This window comes from Oryzias latipes, chromosome 8, assembly GCF_053564925.1.
Source record: "Oryzias latipes strain Hd-rR chromosome 8, Olatipes_Hd-rR_3.1".
NCBI classification, from domain to species: Eukaryota; Metazoa; Chordata; class Actinopteri; order Beloniformes; family Adrianichthyidae; genus Oryzias; species Oryzias latipes.
Window position 1 is genome coordinate 7,446,701 of NC_136244.1, and position 17,629 is coordinate 7,464,329.

The 17,629-nt window shown below is 44.1% G+C and overlaps 1 protein-coding gene across 8 annotated transcripts in view; it reads left to right on the plus strand.

The window, feature by feature from the left end:
• The first annotated feature begins 3,054 nt into the window (after positions 1-3,054).
• ep300b (EP300 lysine acetyltransferase b) overlaps positions 3,055-17,629 on the plus strand; it is a 33,512-nt gene continuing 18,937 nt past the window's right edge. For 2 of the 8 annotated variants that reach the window (XM_011478484.4, XM_011478487.4), the window contains exons 1-18: positions 3,055-4,852; positions 6,498-7,105; positions 7,696-7,875; positions 9,239-9,545; positions 9,934-10,047; positions 10,126-10,368; positions 10,486-10,591; positions 10,685-10,813; positions 10,963-11,080; positions 11,184-11,367; positions 11,568-11,645; positions 11,852-11,937; positions 12,052-12,204; positions 12,402-12,881; positions 13,627-13,866; positions 13,961-14,147; positions 15,618-15,769; positions 17,346-17,585. In XM_011478484.4, coding sequence (XP_011476786.1) covers positions 4,759-4,852; positions 6,498-7,105; positions 7,696-7,875; positions 9,239-9,545; positions 9,934-10,047; positions 10,126-10,368; positions 10,486-10,591; positions 10,685-10,813; positions 10,963-11,080; positions 11,184-11,367; positions 11,568-11,645; positions 11,852-11,937; positions 12,052-12,204; positions 12,402-12,881; positions 13,627-13,866; positions 13,961-14,147; positions 15,618-15,769; positions 17,346-17,585 — 3,699 coding nt within the window. In that variant the 5' untranslated portion in view covers positions 3,055-4,758. Of the gene's footprint in view, positions 4,853-5,307; positions 5,431-6,497; positions 7,106-7,695; positions 7,876-9,238; positions 9,546-9,933; positions 10,048-10,125; positions 10,369-10,485; positions 10,592-10,684; positions 10,814-10,962; positions 11,081-11,183; positions 11,368-11,567; positions 11,646-11,851; positions 11,938-12,051; positions 12,205-12,401; positions 12,882-13,626; positions 13,867-13,960; positions 14,148-15,617; positions 15,770-17,345; positions 17,586-17,629 lie in introns of those variants that run through there. The other 6 variants (XM_011478489.4, XM_011478490.4, XM_078951383.1 and 3 more) reach the window with 4 other exon arrangements.

Here is a 17,629-nt window from a genome sequence, read left to right on the forward strand (position 1 = left end):
AAGTAATATTGTAGGGAAGTAGTATGGATGGCAGGAAGAAAGTTGATGTCAGATTATGCTTTTTTGTGGGAACACCTGAAGAGACCAGCTTAAAGAAAAATAACCTGACTATTCCTTCACCGAAACAAATCTTATTTTACTGTTAATTCCAACACAAACCCATCAGGATTCCTCCAATATTTTATTTAATAGTTGCATAAGTGTTTTTATCTTAAAATCTATTCTTTTCCTTTTTATGGTGCATCTTTAGAACTTAGTGGTTGGCTTTATCACAGCAAATCTTTAATATTTTTTAAGGTTTTTCTTATTCTGACATTAAAATGATCACATCCTCAAATGTGATTCTTGCTGTTTGTTCAAATTTTGCTCATTTTTGACGTAGACAGTTTATGCTAACGAATAGAACGAGAAAAGCTTCAAACCCTTTATGATGAGGTTACACATTGTTCTTTTTGAGAGCTTCAGCAAACTTTCAGCTGTATAAACCCATCAAACTTAGCAGTGGTTACACTTTAACTAAATTATTTTAGAATCAGGTTTTCAGTTTGTCGACGTTATCACTCACTCATCATTCGCTTTAAATACATTTTGGTGCTTTTGTTTTGAATATTGGGCCTTTTAGTGACAATTTACTGACCACAAATGAAATTCTGCTTCACTTCAGTTACATTTCTCCCATCATTCTGTCTTTGCAATATCAAAAAGTAAAAACATTTAAATCTGTTACTGCAGCAAAATGGGATTATCTGGGATTATCATTTTAAAAGTATATAAATGGGAATACACAGATTTATTCTGGAAATATTTGAATTCACATTGTGTATATGGAGCTTTCTTGACAGGTTGTCATTCTGCTGAGATAAACTTCACAAGGTTTTGTCCTCAAAGATCATTTTGACCGTAAATTGAGACACATTTTTCAATGATTCAGCTTTAAGAACCATTCTGGTGTTAAAACGTTAAGCTTTTATTTTTGTTTGTTTGTTTGTTTGTTTGTTTGTTTTTTTTTGGGGGGGGGGGGGGTGCTGCATGGTGGCGCAGTGGTTTGCAGTGCTGGTTTAAATTCCAACCGGGACCTTTCTGTGCAGAGTTTGCATGTTCTCTTTGTGCAGGTGTGGGTTTTCTCCAGGCACTCCAGCCTTCTCCCACAGTCTAAAACATGCTTCATAGAATATTTGGCGTCTCTAAATTGCCACTATAGGTGTGAGTGTGTGGCTCTGCGACATACTGATGACTTGTCCAGAGTGGAGCCCGCCCTCGCCCAACAGCAGCTGGGTTGTCTCCAGCAACCAGATGACTTCGAAAGGGATTCAGCGAGTTCTGAGGATGGATGGATGGAAGCTCCTTTGGGACATTTTATTTATTACTTTTGTTCACTTTTATAGTTTTTTTGAAATAAAAGGTTGTTTATTCTATTTGAAAATGAATGAGAAAACTTTCAAGCATTTCAAAAACTGTACAGTCTTTTGGACCAAACTTACCTTAGAGCACAAGAGAATGTAAAAGAGATGAAGAAGAGTATGCAAGCAGGTTGGAACAGGTGGATGAAGGTTCCCAGTGTGATGGGTGACTAAAGAGTGTCAGCGGGAATGAAGGAAATGAGTAAAGACTGTGGTGAGAGCAGCCATGCTGTTAGTTTAGAAGCTCTGTGAAAGAGACAAGAAGGAGAGCTGGAGGTAGTAGAGATGAAGATGTTGAGACTCTCTTTGTGATTGACAAATATGGATAGGATCAGGAATTAATCCATCAGAGGAATGGCTCATGGTAGATATTTTAGAGATAGAGGCATAATTTACTGAGGTGAAAACTCAAGGTAGAGCCCAAAAGACAAAGTCAATTATTTTGGAGAACTTGCAGACATTCCGATATTAAATATGTGTGTGTGGGGGGGGGGGGGGGGGGGGAGGACACATGATTGAAAATCACAGCACCCTCCACGGACTGGTGATCTGTCCTGGGTGTAACCCCTTCACCCAACAGCAACTGGGATAGGCTCCAGTAACCCTGAAAGGGATGGATGGATGGATGCTTGCCACTTAAAGGCAAACTGCCATTATTTTCCTCATCAAATATTAACATTGCAGAGGAGTACAGGACAGTTTTTTGTTATAATAAGCATGCTTATTATAACAATATGAGACCTTATGAAAAAGAATTATGAAAAATGTTGCTATCTTAAAGTCCCACTCGTCTTGTCTTTTGATCTATTGTAGTGAATTCCCAGTGGTCTGTTTATTCTACCAGTTTTAGACAAAAAAAAAACAAAAAAAACAGTGTCGTCAGTTTCTGGAGAACGGTGAGAGTTCATTAGAAATTTACCTCTGATTAGTGGGTGGGAGTGAGTCTGATTTCATTTCCCATCATCCATTTGTTTACACCTTCTCTAGCTGGCTTACAGCCCCTCACCACCCCAAAGTTATATTAAAGGCATTTTTTGTCTGCTTCTCCTTTACAACGATTAGAATAAAGAAATACTGAGAAACACTGGTTTTATCCTCATTTTCTTTATATATGTCTTCCATCATGGGGCAAATGCCGAAAGGACGCGTTAAAAACACGGTTTTACTTGGAGTGGGTATCAAACTCTCAAACTCCAATTTGGAATTTATCTGATTGTGTTTTAACATGTGTAAACCTGTTTTTTTTTAATCATCAGATGTCCAAAATGTCTAAAATGTATGCCAGGTGTCGTGTTTTTTCTAATTATTTTAGGCTTTTATTTTCAAATACCGGCAAGTGAGTTATAGTTTGAGTCAAATAAACAGTTTTTACTAAAGTAATTGGAGGAGGGGTCGTCAAAGTTGTAGTTTTAAACCGTTTTGGGGGTAAAAAATGGTGAGTCGGCGGCGGAACTCCTCTTGCTTTGGACTTAAAGCAGAGAAGCGGGGCGCCGCTGGCCCCCGCAGATTGAATTCGATGACCACCGATCCGCTAGTGGACCTCTTCCGGACACTCCCGAACACTCACGAAGACAGCCTCTCCTCTTCTTCCCTTCCTTCCTCCTTCCCTCCTCCCCTTCACGCCTAATGTAGCCGTACCTCAAACCCTCCCCCCGTATCAGAGTAGAAACAACAAGCCGCCATTTTGTTGTGCGGACAGACCGTCAGAAACAGGAGATAACCGATAGAAGGAGCGACTCCGGCAGCCGACGGCAGCCGCTCCGGGAACCGCTGGGGGAAGCGAGAGCAGCCGAGTCCTTTCCGTGCTTTCCGGCGGAGGGGAAAGCATCACGACCAAAAAGATAAGACGTCCGTGGAGGCAGAAAACCGCTCGGCGGCATATGTATTTAGGAACATAAATGTATGCATGAGAAGGAAATACGCCGAAAAATCCAAGGAAGGGGGTGTTTGCGGAACGGCGACGGGGAGGAGAGGCGGAAGAAGAAGGGAGCTACGAGGAAAAAACCTGCGAAAAGGAGAAAACATCAACATGAAATTTCAGAATGTGTTCGCCGCGGAGGAAGGATCGAGCCCGCATAGACAATTATATAAATAAATTGCTGCCGGGCAGACGGGAGAGGTGGAAAGAAAGAAAGACGGGTTTAAAGAGAAGGGGGCAATTGCCAGGACCAGCACGAAGGGGGGGCAATCACCATCACAAAAGAGTCCAGAGCGGATTTTGGTCAGCTCCGAAATATTTCAGGGAGGTGTTTATGGTCATCTGAAGAAGAAGAAGCCATCATCTTGTCGGGTGATCTTTACTGTCATTTGCCTGAAAATCCTCGTTTCGTCCTTTGCTCTGCTTTCTGCTTGTCCACGCGTGGCCGAGGTGTCCTTTTAAACCAGGGGGGGCAGAAAAAAAATAAAGAAAAGTGACAATTTTTATCCGGCTTTTTTCATCCGAGAGGGAAGGAGCACAAAGCAGATCTTCCAAATGAAACTGCCTGGATCAATCGAGCTGTCCCGCTGATCGCTCATTAGATGATTGCCTTCAAGAATTGAGGAAGAAAAAGTGTTTTTTGTTTTTTTATTCAGGGAGATTTTTTAAATCTTTGCAATCTGACTGCAAAAGACAGCTCTGGTTGGGGTTGCATCAACCAAATGTGCAATACCTGCTTTTTTTCTGTGCCTTGCATGGTCACTAAGTGCACAGCTGAACGAGCAGAACTATGGGATGGATTTGATTTTTATTTGAGTGGATGCAGGTGCCCCCCACCCCCCATCTTTTTCTCCTTTTTTGACTCAACGCTGCCGTTTACTTTGGAGGACTAAAGGAATTTCCAGTTGTCCGATGAGAGATGCTAACAGTGGATTTGTGAAGCCCCTGCAGGAGTTCTCCAGAAGTTATCGAGGGGATACCCCCCACGCACACATACACACACACACACACTTGACTGTCGCCAAAACAGTTGTGGATCCTTTACTGGTGGGGGGGGTTTCTGTGTGGATGATGGCCCGCAGGACTGAGAGTGGCTCAGTGGACGGCTCCTGGGACGCACAGGAGGCTACATGAGGTTGTCAGAGGGCCGCACGTTTGCCTTTTCGCTGACTCCACCTTCCCACCTCCTCCTGTTCAAATCTGTGAAGAAACAAAATCTCCGACAGGGGAGGGGGGACTGATATCTGCAGAGAGGTACAAGCCGAGGGGGAGAACTGAGAGAGAGAGACTCCAACAGAGCCGTCCTCTCCCCTACCGTCCCCCCGAGCGGTGGGGGAACGATCAGAAACACTTAAAAACTAAAGGGAGCCGGAATAAAGGGAACACACTCGCCCTCGGTGGATCTACAGAGTTTTATTCTTATTTTTATTCGTAAAAAATATGGCCGATAATGTCCTGGAGTCCGGCCCGCCTTCAGCTAAGAGGCCCAAGCTATCCTCTCCAGCGCTGTCTGTCTCTGCCAGTGATGGAAACGGTATGTTGCATGCACACATGATGAAGAAAATTAAGATACTAAACTAGCATCTTTCCGGGGGGCTTTTCGTGTCACGCGCGTAGTCGGTAGTTAAGTCCCCAAAAAAGTGGCACAGCAACTTAGTTTGGTTTAACTCTCTGCTGTCCTCATATCTGTTTACATATTTATGTGCTTGCGGTTTGTCTGTGAAAGTGTCTAAAGGCAGATCCGGAGAAAAGCAATGCAGTTGTGCAGCGGGAGCAACTTCCCAGCAGTTCTGTTTTGATGTTAGCCTCAACAGGCTAACTAGCCCCAACTAAAAGATTCACTTCCAAACAATGGGAGTCAAGACACATCAGTTCGCTTTCAGATATTTGACCACTTTAAAGGGGACTTGAGTGGGAGAATTGGAGCGCGTGCACTTCAAATGAAACCCATACGACATACCCGACGAATTTCCAGACAAATAGCAGGCATTTCCGAAGCAGCTTTAAGGGAAAGTAACTGCAACCGAGGCGAGCGGGCGAGCTAACTAGCTTAAAAAGACACCCCCACCGCCGGAGCGGCTCAGCTGAACTCTGTAAAGAAAATAGGAAATGGTTTGTTGCATATTATTCTCCCTTGTTAAAGCTCGCCTTTCAGTCATCACCAAACTCTTTGTTTGTTTTTTTTAAGCTGAAAAGCACATTTCATGTCCTGGAAATACGTTTTTCCATGGATACTCTTATGGATGCAGAACTATTGTTAAGCTAGCTATTGTTCGTCACTTCATTAACTTGGGTGATGGTTCAGCAGCTACCAAAAGTAGCCATTAATACCTTTTACAGTTTTATAATAAAAAAACAAAAATCGCAGAAATCAAAGTTGTAATTCCTGTAAGTTTGTCTGTTTTTTATTTTCTCGAACTAAATTGATTTAACGCTTAAAATTTTCTGTTGCCTCCCATTGTCTAAACTAAAACGGTGCTCCTTATTTTTTTTGTTTGTTTTAAAAATGACACTATGTTTCATTTCCAGAATGCTAATAGTTAGCACTTAACCCTACAAAGAAAATAAACTTTAGTAGAATGGCATAATTTCTCCTCAGTGCATTTTGTTACTACAACGCTTGGTTACACTTAGATTTTTACTTATACACATCTGTTTTTTTTCCTCTTATTTACCCTGAAATAATGCACATTAAATTCCGGATCTTTAATGAACACGCTCATTTGGACTCTGTTTTAGGTCAGGTTGAAAGTCAGAAGTGTGCCGTTTTATTTGTGAAGTTTGAGTTCAGGCTCTACGTTAGGAAACTTTTTTCCCCCTTTGGTTACATTTTGGGGTCGTCTAGATATTTGATCTTACAGCGTCTTCCTGCGTGTTGAATTTCTCGAACTTTTTACATTTTCGCGCCCCTGTACCAAATAACTGTATAAACTATCCAGGTAGTGGAGTGTTTACCTTCTGCGGCTTCCCACCTTGTCCACACTGCGTTTGCTCTTCATGTATGGAACTGCACCAAACCACAAACAGACACCCAGGAGATTAGTGCAGGTTATGAGAGGCTGCCGCTGATTTATTATAGAGGCTAAAGGGAGAAAATGAAGAGATTATTTCTTGTTTTTAAATTGATTTGAAATGTTTTCTTTTGGTCATCATTGAGATTTTTCTGTTTTCTTGGGTAGATTTTGGTTCCCTCTTTGATCTGGAGCATGACCTCCCAGATGAGCTCATCAATTCTTCAGACCTGGGGTTGACAAATGGAGGGGATGCCAGTCAGCTCCATACCAGTCTTGGGGGGCTTGGAGTCGGGATTGGTGGGAGTGGCCAGGATGCGGCTGCGAAACACAAACAGCTGTCTGAGCTTTTGCGTGCGGGAGCACCGGCTCAACAGGGCGGTCCTACCTCCAGCAGTGCACCATCTGGGCCCTCCATGGCAATGATGGGGAACATAAATGTTTCTTCTAGTGGACCTCAAGGCATGCACCCTCAGGGCCAGCAGCAACAACCTGGATTAACACAGCAGGTTGGAATGGTGGGAGGCGTGCAGGCGCTCAGTCGGGCAGCTGCCTTGATGGGCGCCCAAAACGGCAACACTGGACAGCAACATCAAGGGCTTATGGGAGCTCAGGTTCTGAACGGCTCGCCTAGAATGGGCTTCCTCGGAAATGCTGGTATGGGTACCAGTGGTAATCTGTTGACGGAGAATTTGCAGCAGCAACAGGGGGGTCAGTCGGTCGGAGGCGGCGTTCAACCGGGAATGAGACCTCAGCAGCCGGGAGCGCTAAACAAGGTGAGCACAGTCGCAGCAGAACACACCGAACTCACTCCACTGTTAAATCCAGCTTCTGCACACCGCTCTCCTCTGCATAAATGAGTCTCTAGTATATGTGAAATGTTGTTTAAGGGAAATTTAAAAAATCTATACAAAATCAGATCCAGAACCTGAGAAATCCAGATTGTATACAAAAAGTAGGCTCTGTTCTGAATGGACCGACTAAACTGTAGTAGATCTGCAGACGGGTTTTCACAGCAGGTGCAGTCACATTTCTAGTACAGCATTGGCCTCACAGTTGCATCCTGGTTCAGTCCGTGGTATTGATGGTTAACCTCCCTGTTAGTCAGTCTCCCACATGGTAGTGATTTAGCTAGAACGGTACAGGAAGGCGTCTCTGCACAGCTTTGTTCGGTGCTTTGATTTCCCTGCTGTTAGAGGAGTGAATGAAAGTTGGATTGTTTTTCAGTGGTTGTTGCTGATGATCTTTACTCCTTTTAATTGTATGTTTATTTTCTTTGGTATCATGTGATATGATCCAATGAATGAACCTCTTTTTCTTCTTTTCCTTGCTTTCTCTTTTCATTTGATCATCTGTCTTTCCTCAGATGAGCATGATGGCCAACGCGGGCCCCTATGGTGGTCCGTACAGCCAGTCTGCTGGCCAGGGGCTGGCTGGAGCCGGGCTGGGCCCACAGCTCCAGAATAAAGCAGTCCTGCCCAGCAACGTTGCCCCCCAGTTCAGCATGGACAAGAAAGCCCTTCCTGGTCAAGTCATGCCCGGGATGGTAGGAGCTGAACGTTTTTCTTTGATTATTGAATGAACACTTCGAGGTTACAATACAGTCGTCCATAAGAAAGTTCAGATTCAAATCAAGCTAGCTATGAAAGGTACAAAAAGTTTTTTTTTGCATTGTAACAATGAACTTAGTTTCCTTTCAGGGGGTTGGAAAAAAAAACCCGACATTTATTATTCCTGTCAAATATTTTTCCTGGTAAAATCTGGCCAGTGTGTATTTTTAGGACACAGATCAGAATGAAGAGCAGAGATGAAAATCCTCTACTACTTCTGGCTGTCATTAGCTTTATTTTACTCTGGAAATCCTCCTGTCTGAGACATCAGCCTTCTTATCAAGATTTTAAAATGAAAATAGAAAACTTGTCATGATGTCTTTTGCTCATACTTCAGCCTTGTGTTTAAACATTCACACATATGTTGTTCTCCAGGTGCTAAATATTGCGTTTGAGTCTGAGTCACATTTAGCCAGGTGGAACAATGTTCAGACACACTCATCTGATTCCAGTGCTTGGACTACAAACAAACTAAAATCACCTCCCAATGCTTCAAAAAGACAGTTAAAAAAAAAAGGAAGTGGCTGTTTTGCTTTTCTTTCTTAAAAAAGCAGATTTACATCATTTACATAAATAAATGAAAAATAAGAAATAGTGTTGCTGCTTGGAGTTTTCTGTTTCTGCAAGTACGTTTGTATGGTTTCCACAGCACCATTATTCTCAGGTTTTCTTCAGGTTCTCCTTGACGTTAACTGCATTAACAGCTGAGGAGTTACGGCAGTCGAAAAATTTAAACACAGTAGCTAAAGCCCTGGTGTAAAAAGGGTTAATCAGATCAACGCAGAGCCTCTCAACTCAGTTTTGTTCTATTGCTAATAAATCCTCCTGTAAGCTTCGATGCAGCCTTGAGTGACACCACTTAAAGTGAAACCTTCAGCTTTGGAAGTCACATTTGCTTAAACAATTCAATTCTAGATCCCAATGAACATCTGAAAAGAGTATTTGCTTAAATGCAAGCTTTTTCAATGTTTTTCTAGAGGGAAAGCGCCACATTTAGTTTTTACCTAAGGAAGGTAGATGATGTGGGAAATCTTTTTAATGACAAACCATCCCGTTGGGTGTTAAAATTTTGAGGAGCCGAAGGAAAAGTTTCCATCAGACGGATCCATTTGTGGTGAAAGAAGAATCGGTGAACATGTAAGGCAAAATGAAAAACCCGAATGTGCAACACATCTGGTGTGAATTTTGTACTATTGATCTGTCATTTTAAACTGGTTTGATCTGAACTTCAGGATGTTGGAAAAGCTCTGTTACATCAAAGAAAATCTTCAAAGCTTCTCTTCACACCTCTGTTGTCAGGCTCCTCAGCAGCAGCAGCAGCCTGGTGGCGTCACTGGTGGACCCATCGGTGCAGCGGCAGCAGTGGGAGGACCCCAGGTCGGCCTTGCGGCTGTGGGAGCAGGACCCAGCACCACGCCCCCCACCGCCGACCCAGAGAAGAGGAAGCTCATCCAGCAGCAGCTCGTCCTCCTGCTCCACGCACACAAGTGCCAGCGAAGGGAGCAGGCCAACGGTGAAGTGCGGCAGTGTAACCTGCCCCACTGCCGCACCATGAAGAATGTGCTGAACCACATGACTCATTGCCAGGCTGGCAAATCTTGCCAGGGTGAGTCTTTTTTCTGTTAAACCGTGGTTTTATCCTGTATTGATGACAATGTAAACACTCTTTTCCCTTCAAGTTTGTTCTTTTTCCTTATTTAATTTGTTTTCCCCCCTAACTTAAATCAGTTTTTCCTCTTCATCTGGCTGAGTTTCTGTCTTTTCTCCTCTCTTCTCCATCTGGATGTAGTTTCTTTGCACTGACTCATACAATAACTTTCTCAATTTCCCTCCTCTGTCTTCCTCTTGTCCTTCTCCCTCTTATCTTTGCCTCATTGCTTATCCACCTCCTCCAATCTGTCACAGTTTCTCTCCCCATTTGGTTTCTTGTTTTTGCACCAATCGTCCGTTCTATTAACTTTTTTTTCTTCTTTTTTCTGCTTGTCCTCCCTTAGTGGCACATTGTGCCTCGTCCAGACAGATCATCTCCCATTGGAAAAACTGCACACGACACGACTGTCCCGTATGCTTGCCGCTGAAAAATGCCGGAGACAAGAGGAACCAGCAGTGTAAGTGTATGGGCAGTGTGTGGGTTCACAATCCTGAGTGGATTTCACTGATCTTTCAGTTGTTTCTGTTTCTTCCAGCTCTTCTCAACAGTGCAGCGATGGGTTTAGTCAACGCTTTAGGTTCGGGTGTTCCAGTTGGACAGTCCAGCACTCCTAACCTGAACCCCACCAACCAGATTGACCCCAGCTCCATAGAGAGGGGCTATGCTGCACTGGGACTCACATACCAGGGCAACCAGATGCCCCAGCAGCTCCCCCAGACTAACATGCCGAACCAAGGGCTGCAGGGACAGCCTGGGATGAGGACTTTAAACACCATGGGTGAGTTCACTTTATGGATCAGTCTATAAAGACCCAACATGGCCTTCGCTGGGGTTGTGTTTAGATGTTAGAGTGCTGCTGGTTCAGTAACAACGCTGGACTTTCATCTCTTTTTAGGAGGAAACCCAATGGGAGTAAATGGTGGAGTTGAGGTGCAAACCCCCAACCAGCAGCCTGCCCTCCTTCCAGATGCCATCATGCACAACAACATGACAGCACAGAGGTGCAGAACACAGTCCAAAGAGATGGTTTAAAAGTCAAAATTCATTCCTGCGTTGCTTGAAATATGAACCTCTTCTGTGGTGTTACCCTGCAGTTTGATGAACGACAGTGTGGGGAACCTTGGCTCCCTGCCTGCAGCTGCTCCTCCTTCTGCTGCTGGAATGAGGAAGTCCTGGCATGAAGACATCACGCAAGACCTCCGCAGCCATCTCGTCCACAAGCTGTGAGTCTGCTGTGTCTCGTAAACCGTCCCATGAAATGGAGCTCAGGAAGAACACTGAAGAATTTCTTTGGATCTTTTTTTTTTTTTTTTTACTTGATTAGGGTGTAAAGTTGACTCTCTTCTGCATCTCTGTGTGTTTGTGTGAGCAGTGTGCAGGCCATTTTTCCCACTCCTGACCCAGCTGCACTGAAAGACCGGCGGATGGAGAACCTTGTAGCTTACGCTCGCAAAGTAGAGGGGGACATGTACGAATCAGCCAACAGCAGGGTAGGAAACCAGCACAACCAGAGCACAGATTATCATTTGTTAAGCCTTTGTGATGATTTTAAAAAGAAAATCTTCTTCCATATTCCAACTGTTTCTCTTCTAGGCGGAGTACTACCATCTCCTGGCAGAAAAAATCTACAAAATCCAAAAGGAATTGGAAGAAAAGAGGAGGACACGACTCCAGAAGCAGGGCATGATGCCTGGCCAACCTGGCATTGCCCCCTCTGGTCTTCCACAGGGGCCTCCTAGCATGGGTCAGCCACCCATGCCTCCTGGACAACCTCTCAGTACGTAAAAGATCTCTATGTAGATTCAGCCGTTCATACCAGTCATACATGATGAAAAGAGCATTTGAGAGCCTTCAAAGCTTCCAATCTTGTGTTGTCAGGTGTACAATAATAGGATGAGAGCGGGACATATAGCAGAATGAGAGTTTTTGTGATCCCAAAGGAAGGATTTGTGATGTCTGCAACTTCCCATCTTTCAGATGGTCCTCACACTGATCCGTCCATGGTCCGACCCACCGGTCCAAACCAGATGGTCAACAGGATGCCGCATTCAGCAGGTAAATCCCTGAAATGTGGAAATCACAGAGTATTGTTTATAATTTAAGCAACTTCTAGGATTGTATTTTATTTTTTAATGTATTTTTCTGTTGCAGAGAAATTCTTAAACTCTTGATTTATTGGTAAAAATGTTATGTGCAAAATATTTTTTTGATAGTTTTTGTTTAACTTCTGAGCTCTTTGTTTCTACTTTTTGCCCGTTTAGGAATGAACCAGTTTGGTCAGATGGGGATGCAGACGATGAGTCAGAGGTTGACGCCTCCCCTTCCTCATAATCCTCAAATGAACCAGGTGAGCCTTAGATACTTTTCTGAGTAAACAGAAGTTTGCAATTTCAAGAAAGCAGACTGGGGTGAAGGGTGACTTTCATGTTTTTTTTTTGTTTTTTTTTTTGCTTGTCTTCAGACGACGATGGGGGTAAAAAGGATGGGTCAACCCAATGCCACCCAACTGCAGAACCAGTACCTCCCTCCAGGCCAGTTTCCCAGCTCTGGTCCTGGGCTTGGGTCTGGTCCTGTTGGCATGAACCAGCCAGGAACACAGACTGCTGTGCCTTCAGTAAGCTTAAAGCAATGTTGTGAAGAAACTATTTAAGCAGATATTGCATCATTTTGACCAACATCAGGGATTTATTTGAGGGGCATAAAAACGGTCACGACAAGAAAGGAATATTACAAAACAAACACTAAACTTGACTTTTTCTGCTTCTATTTTGTTAAATAAATAAATGACACAAATGTTTTGTGTTGTTGTAGCAGAACCAGATGTCAACGCCACCTTCTCTCCCAGCGAGCAGCCCCGCACCACAGTCCGCCTCTTCTGCCCCAGGATCTGGAGCTCCCGGGGGAGCTTTGGGTCCTACTAACTCCAGCAGTGCTGGACCTCTCACCAGTCTTCCACCCTCCTCCACGCAGCCAAGCTCCTTCCCCCACTGCCCTCCGGTTAGAACAAGCTCCCCCTCACCAGCACGCAGCTTAACACCTCAGCCGCATCAGACGCCGCCCATGTTGCCTCGCTCGCAGACCCCGCAGCCGCAGACCCCCAGCACACCTCAAGTGCCCCCTCCACAGCATTCACAGCAGCAACAGCTGCCGTCAACGCAGAGCGCAACCTCCGAAAAAGCCAGTCAGCCTTTGCAGCAGACTCACGGGGCCTCCCCGGCTCCTCAAGCAGGTCAGAGCTCTACGGTCCCGGCACAGAACGCGCACGTTCCACTGCAGCGGCCACAGACCCCTGTAAGTACTAAAGCATGTTTTGATTTTATTTAGCTTGTATTTTAGGTAAGGTTAATAACCCTTTGAGATCCCATTGGTCTTTTAGTTATGATTATACAATTTTTAGCCAAAAAAACCCAACAAAACAGTAGTTTTCTAGGACATAGTTTCTGCAGAGCGGCAGTAGTTTATTAGAAATTCACCTCTGAGTTGTGGGTGGGATTGTTTTAAATTTGAGAATATCTCTTGCAGTTCGTTTTTTAATTGGATTCAGGGTAATTTGGGGTCATTTTGTCTTTGCTACCATTTCTGAAAGATTTGACCAAAACATGAGATTTGTTTTGATCGTCATTCTATTCCCGACTTTGTCCAGGAGATCTTTTGAGTTTTTGCAGCACAGAAAGTCAACAGCCTGACAACAGAATGAGCTGCAGTAAAGGTGTGGTTGTGGCCAGGAGGAACCGTACTCTGCAGCACACCTGATTTGCCTAATCCAGCAAACATATCGGACCGCAGTAAAAATGCAAATGCTGGTCTAGAGATGACAGTCGTTTAGTTCCTAATTTAGTTTGGTTAGGAAGTTCTTTGTTGCTGTCCCTCATCAGCAGTTATGACTTAAAGTTCCTGAAATAAATGACAAAAAGGGGTGGATCTTGATCATTTTTATTATAAAATGTTAGTCTAGAAAGTCCGGAATTTATTTTTTTAAGTGTAGGAAAGCAGTGGGTGTGTTCTAATTGTCCTCCCTCCTCCCCCTTTGCCTCAGCTCTCGCCAAAGCCTTCTCTAACGGCAGACGGACACGTTTCTTCTCCTGCGTCGGTCGCAAGCGCCAACGATCCCACATCCCAGCTCGCCGCTGTCGAGGGCCCTGCTCTCAGCCTGGACAATGTCAAAATGGAAGTGAAAAAGGAGGAGGAGGAAGATGAAGGAGCAGAAGGGCAGGGCGATGGCAAAGGACATATTGAAAGGGGTTCATCAGAGGTGAAGGCAGAGGAAAAGCCAGAGGTGAGGTTCTGTGAGACTGTCAAAGATTTGGAGTTTAGCTGTGAATCACTGCATTTCAGCGAAGGAGAAAGTAAATCTTAATTCTGTCTCTCAGATTAAGAAAGAGAAGCCATCTGGAGATGGGTGTAAAGGCGAGCCCATGGATACCTCTTCTTCCTCTGAGTCATCTGCAGGAGCAAGTGAGGACAAAAAGCCAGTGGTGAAGAAAGAGCCTAAAGAGGAAGAGGAGGGGTCAACGACCACCAACAGCTCCCCAGCCACTGCTCAGAGCAAGAAGAAAAGTGAGCATCAAGTCGTCACTCTGTCATCGTCATCACCCGAACGGATCTCATCCACCTTGATGGGCCCAGAAAATACTCTGTGATGAGCTGATGAGATTGTTTGATTCTTTTGCCTTTTTTTCTGGTTATTTAAAGTTTCAGGCGATTATAAATATTTGCTGTCCGTATAGAGACGGCGGGTCTAGAAATGCATCTATTTCTTCTGGTTTTTTCCTGACAGTTGTAAGTAATACCGGAGTCAAGTCGGCTCTCAAGATATCCACTAAATAGCTTTTCATACAAGCAGATCCAGTCCCATTCTGGGTCTGAATTTTATAAACCATAATGCTAACTTTGATTTGAAATTCTGCTCATATATGGCGATGTTTTCAATCACAGATTGATCAGTCTTCAGCTCCAGTAGTGTGTGTGCCGGACATCCAGTGAACTATTTTCGATCAAACTCCAGATTTGGTCAGGTTATATCTGGTAACCATAGTGTTAAATAATTGTCTTCAAAATGCCCCCACGGAATGTTCATTGACATTAACATAACCTTGGTCCTCCTTTCTTAGCCAGTTTAAACACACCAAGCTTTAAAGGGCCGCCGTGGTGCAGCGGTAGGGTGGTCGGAAGATCGGAAGATTGCAGGTTCGATTCCCGCCTTGCCCGACCATGTGTCGAAGTATTCATTGGATAAGACACTGAACCCCACCCTGCTTCTGGTGGAAGGCTGGCGCCAGTGGTCGGCAGCGGAGCCGCCACCAGTGTGTAAAAGTGTGTGTGTGTGTAAATGGGTTTGTGACTGTAAAGCGCTTTGGGCCTTCAAGGAAGGCCATTTACCATTTAATGAGTATCATTGTTTTAGCTGAAAGATGGCCGAATCTGACATTTGAGAGGAAAGTAACGTTGAAAACACCTAACAGTATGAAACCGGCGTTTAGAAACACTGATGGAGACAATTGTAAAGTTTACCTGCCACCCATTGTGAAGTTTGGGGCTCCTTGACTCCAGAGGCAGCATAATGATGGGATGTTGTGATTTGTCTCATGCTGATTTAAATGTTGTGTTTTAGCTCTTTAGTCTCGACCATCTCGGCTGGAATTGACCTCATCAAACCCTGGTCTTTATCAGATATGTGAGCCTGACAGGCATTACCATTGGGGCCAGGAGTTCAACTGTGATTAAAAAGACTACGGTCCGGTTTTAGCCCACTTTAAATCTTGTAGTTCGATTAAATATAGCACACTTAATTAGGAAGGATAAAAATTGTTTAATACAATTAATACAAGGAAAATACCTTTTTGGAAGTGACTTATCTTTGTGATAAACCACCTTGTGGTGACTTGGTCAGCTGACCTGCAGAAGTTTACTTTAGATTTGGAACCAGCTTCAAACAGGAATTCAAGTCCTTCATTGGAGCTCTGGTCTTTTTTTCTAAACTCTTTTTTTTAATGTCTTTCTTTTTGCTCTTTTCATTTTCTTTTCAAGTCTTTAAGCCGGAGGAGCTGCGTCAGGCTCTGATGCCAACCCTGGAGGCTTTGTACCGCCAGGACCCAGAGTCTCTTCCCTTCCGCCAGCCGGTGGACCCCCAGTTATTAGGAATACCTGTACGTATTCGAACTAGTAACAAAACTAACCTGGTAAGGGACTGCGCTGGCTGCCATTTTGCTTCAACTCCTGTGAATGCTTAGTTTTTTTTTTCTTCATCCAAGGCATTTTTCTTTTCTTTTTTTTTCATTTCATTTTTGCTTTGAATTATAGATGTACTTTAAATTCCTATTAATCTTTGTTTGTTTTTGCTTCATTGCATGACAGAAGTTAAATTACGTTGCTAGACTTGTGTGTGCTTTAGCTTGTAATGTCTTGTCTGAATAATATTGTCAATGAAAGCAGTGACTTGTGAACATTTCAGCGAACCACACTGTATTTTGATTCTGATATGCAAGTGTAGAAAATCCTGGCATTTTAAAAAGGCTGCAGACAATAAATATGTGACCTCGAATACAGTGGTAAGTTGGAGAGTCTGATAAGATTTCAGAAATGGAGTTTTTGCAGTTCACAAGTCAAATGCTTTCATTTACAATCACATCTATTTTTGCTTTTCCGACATCTTTTTCATTTTTGTCATCATGTTATTCCATTGCTTGCTTTAGTTGTGCTCCTCCTCAGCTGTAATTGGATGGCGCACTTTTCAGAGGTGGAGCAAAGCCTGTTTCATGTTTTCCTACACAAATCTGAGCCCAATAGTTCTGCCTGAGCCTCTTCTTTATGAAATCAGACATCTTTCAGAGGAGCGAGCGGCAGAATATTGGCTCGGCTCTCCCTCAGCAGCTTCCAAGTGATGCAGCTTCACGAATCAAAGTCTCAGGCTGCACATAAACCCACTGTTGGGCTGTAAATTTGCCTCTGCAGTCTGTCAATGTAATCCGCATCACTTGTTTATCCATGTGACTGCTTCTATTCAGAGATGAGGGTCTACTCATAACTCTTGTTGCCATGGTGACACTGAGACGGACCCTGCTCTTAGGAAATTTACACCTTTTGGGGTTCTTTTACCTGCTCTTCTCTCTGCTCCTTTTGGAATGGATGCACTGGTTTCAGGAGGAGCAAAAGGGAACAGAAAAGTCTGGGGAGCGTCATCCATTCCCCCACATTTGCTTCACCTCCCAGTTCATGCAGCTTTTACTGCTATTAAGTGTAGATCTCTCTGCTTGTTTCTTATAGCACTGCTCTTTTCTTCTTGGTTTTGCACCCTTATTATCATCCCTTTAATCAATATTTATTGACCATGAGGTTGGATGAAGTTTTGAATTGATAAAGAGTATTATTTTTAGGTAGTTTCCTTTTTTCTCTGTTTTTTTTTTTTTTTTTTTTTTGCTAAAATGTTTCTCTACCAGCTCAGACTGACACCTTGATGTTAGTTTCGGGTGCAAAGCAGAGAGCTAGAGGGCAGACGTTGTCATGTCTCTCTGTCTGCACGTGAACCTTCTTCTCTGCAGCGCTCAACAACACTGTCCCCCTGCACCCTCTTCTTTCCCTGCTCTGGTCCCACCCGGCTGACTGCGGCGCCTTCACCTCGCCCTTCTGCCCCACCTTCCTCCACTTCTCACCCCGGATGACCATTCTTCCTGTTCTCCCTCCTCTTGCTTCTCTCAACTCCTGAACTTTACCTCAATCTTTCACTCCAATCTGGGATGGCACTCCCTTCCTATCCAGGACTACTTTGACATCGTGAAGAACCCCATGGATCTGTCCACCATTAAGAGGAAGCTGGACACGGGACAGTACCAGGAGCCGTGGCAGTACATTGAGGACGTGTGGTTGATGTTCAACAACGCCTGGCTGTACAACAGAAAGACGTCGCGGGTCTACAAGTACTGCTCCAAGTTGGCTGAGGTGTTTGAGACGGAAATCGACCCCGTCATGCAAGGCCTGGGGTACTGCTGTGGGAGGAAGGTGAGGGGCAGCCATTTTTTCAGATCCTGTTTTTTCATCCGGAT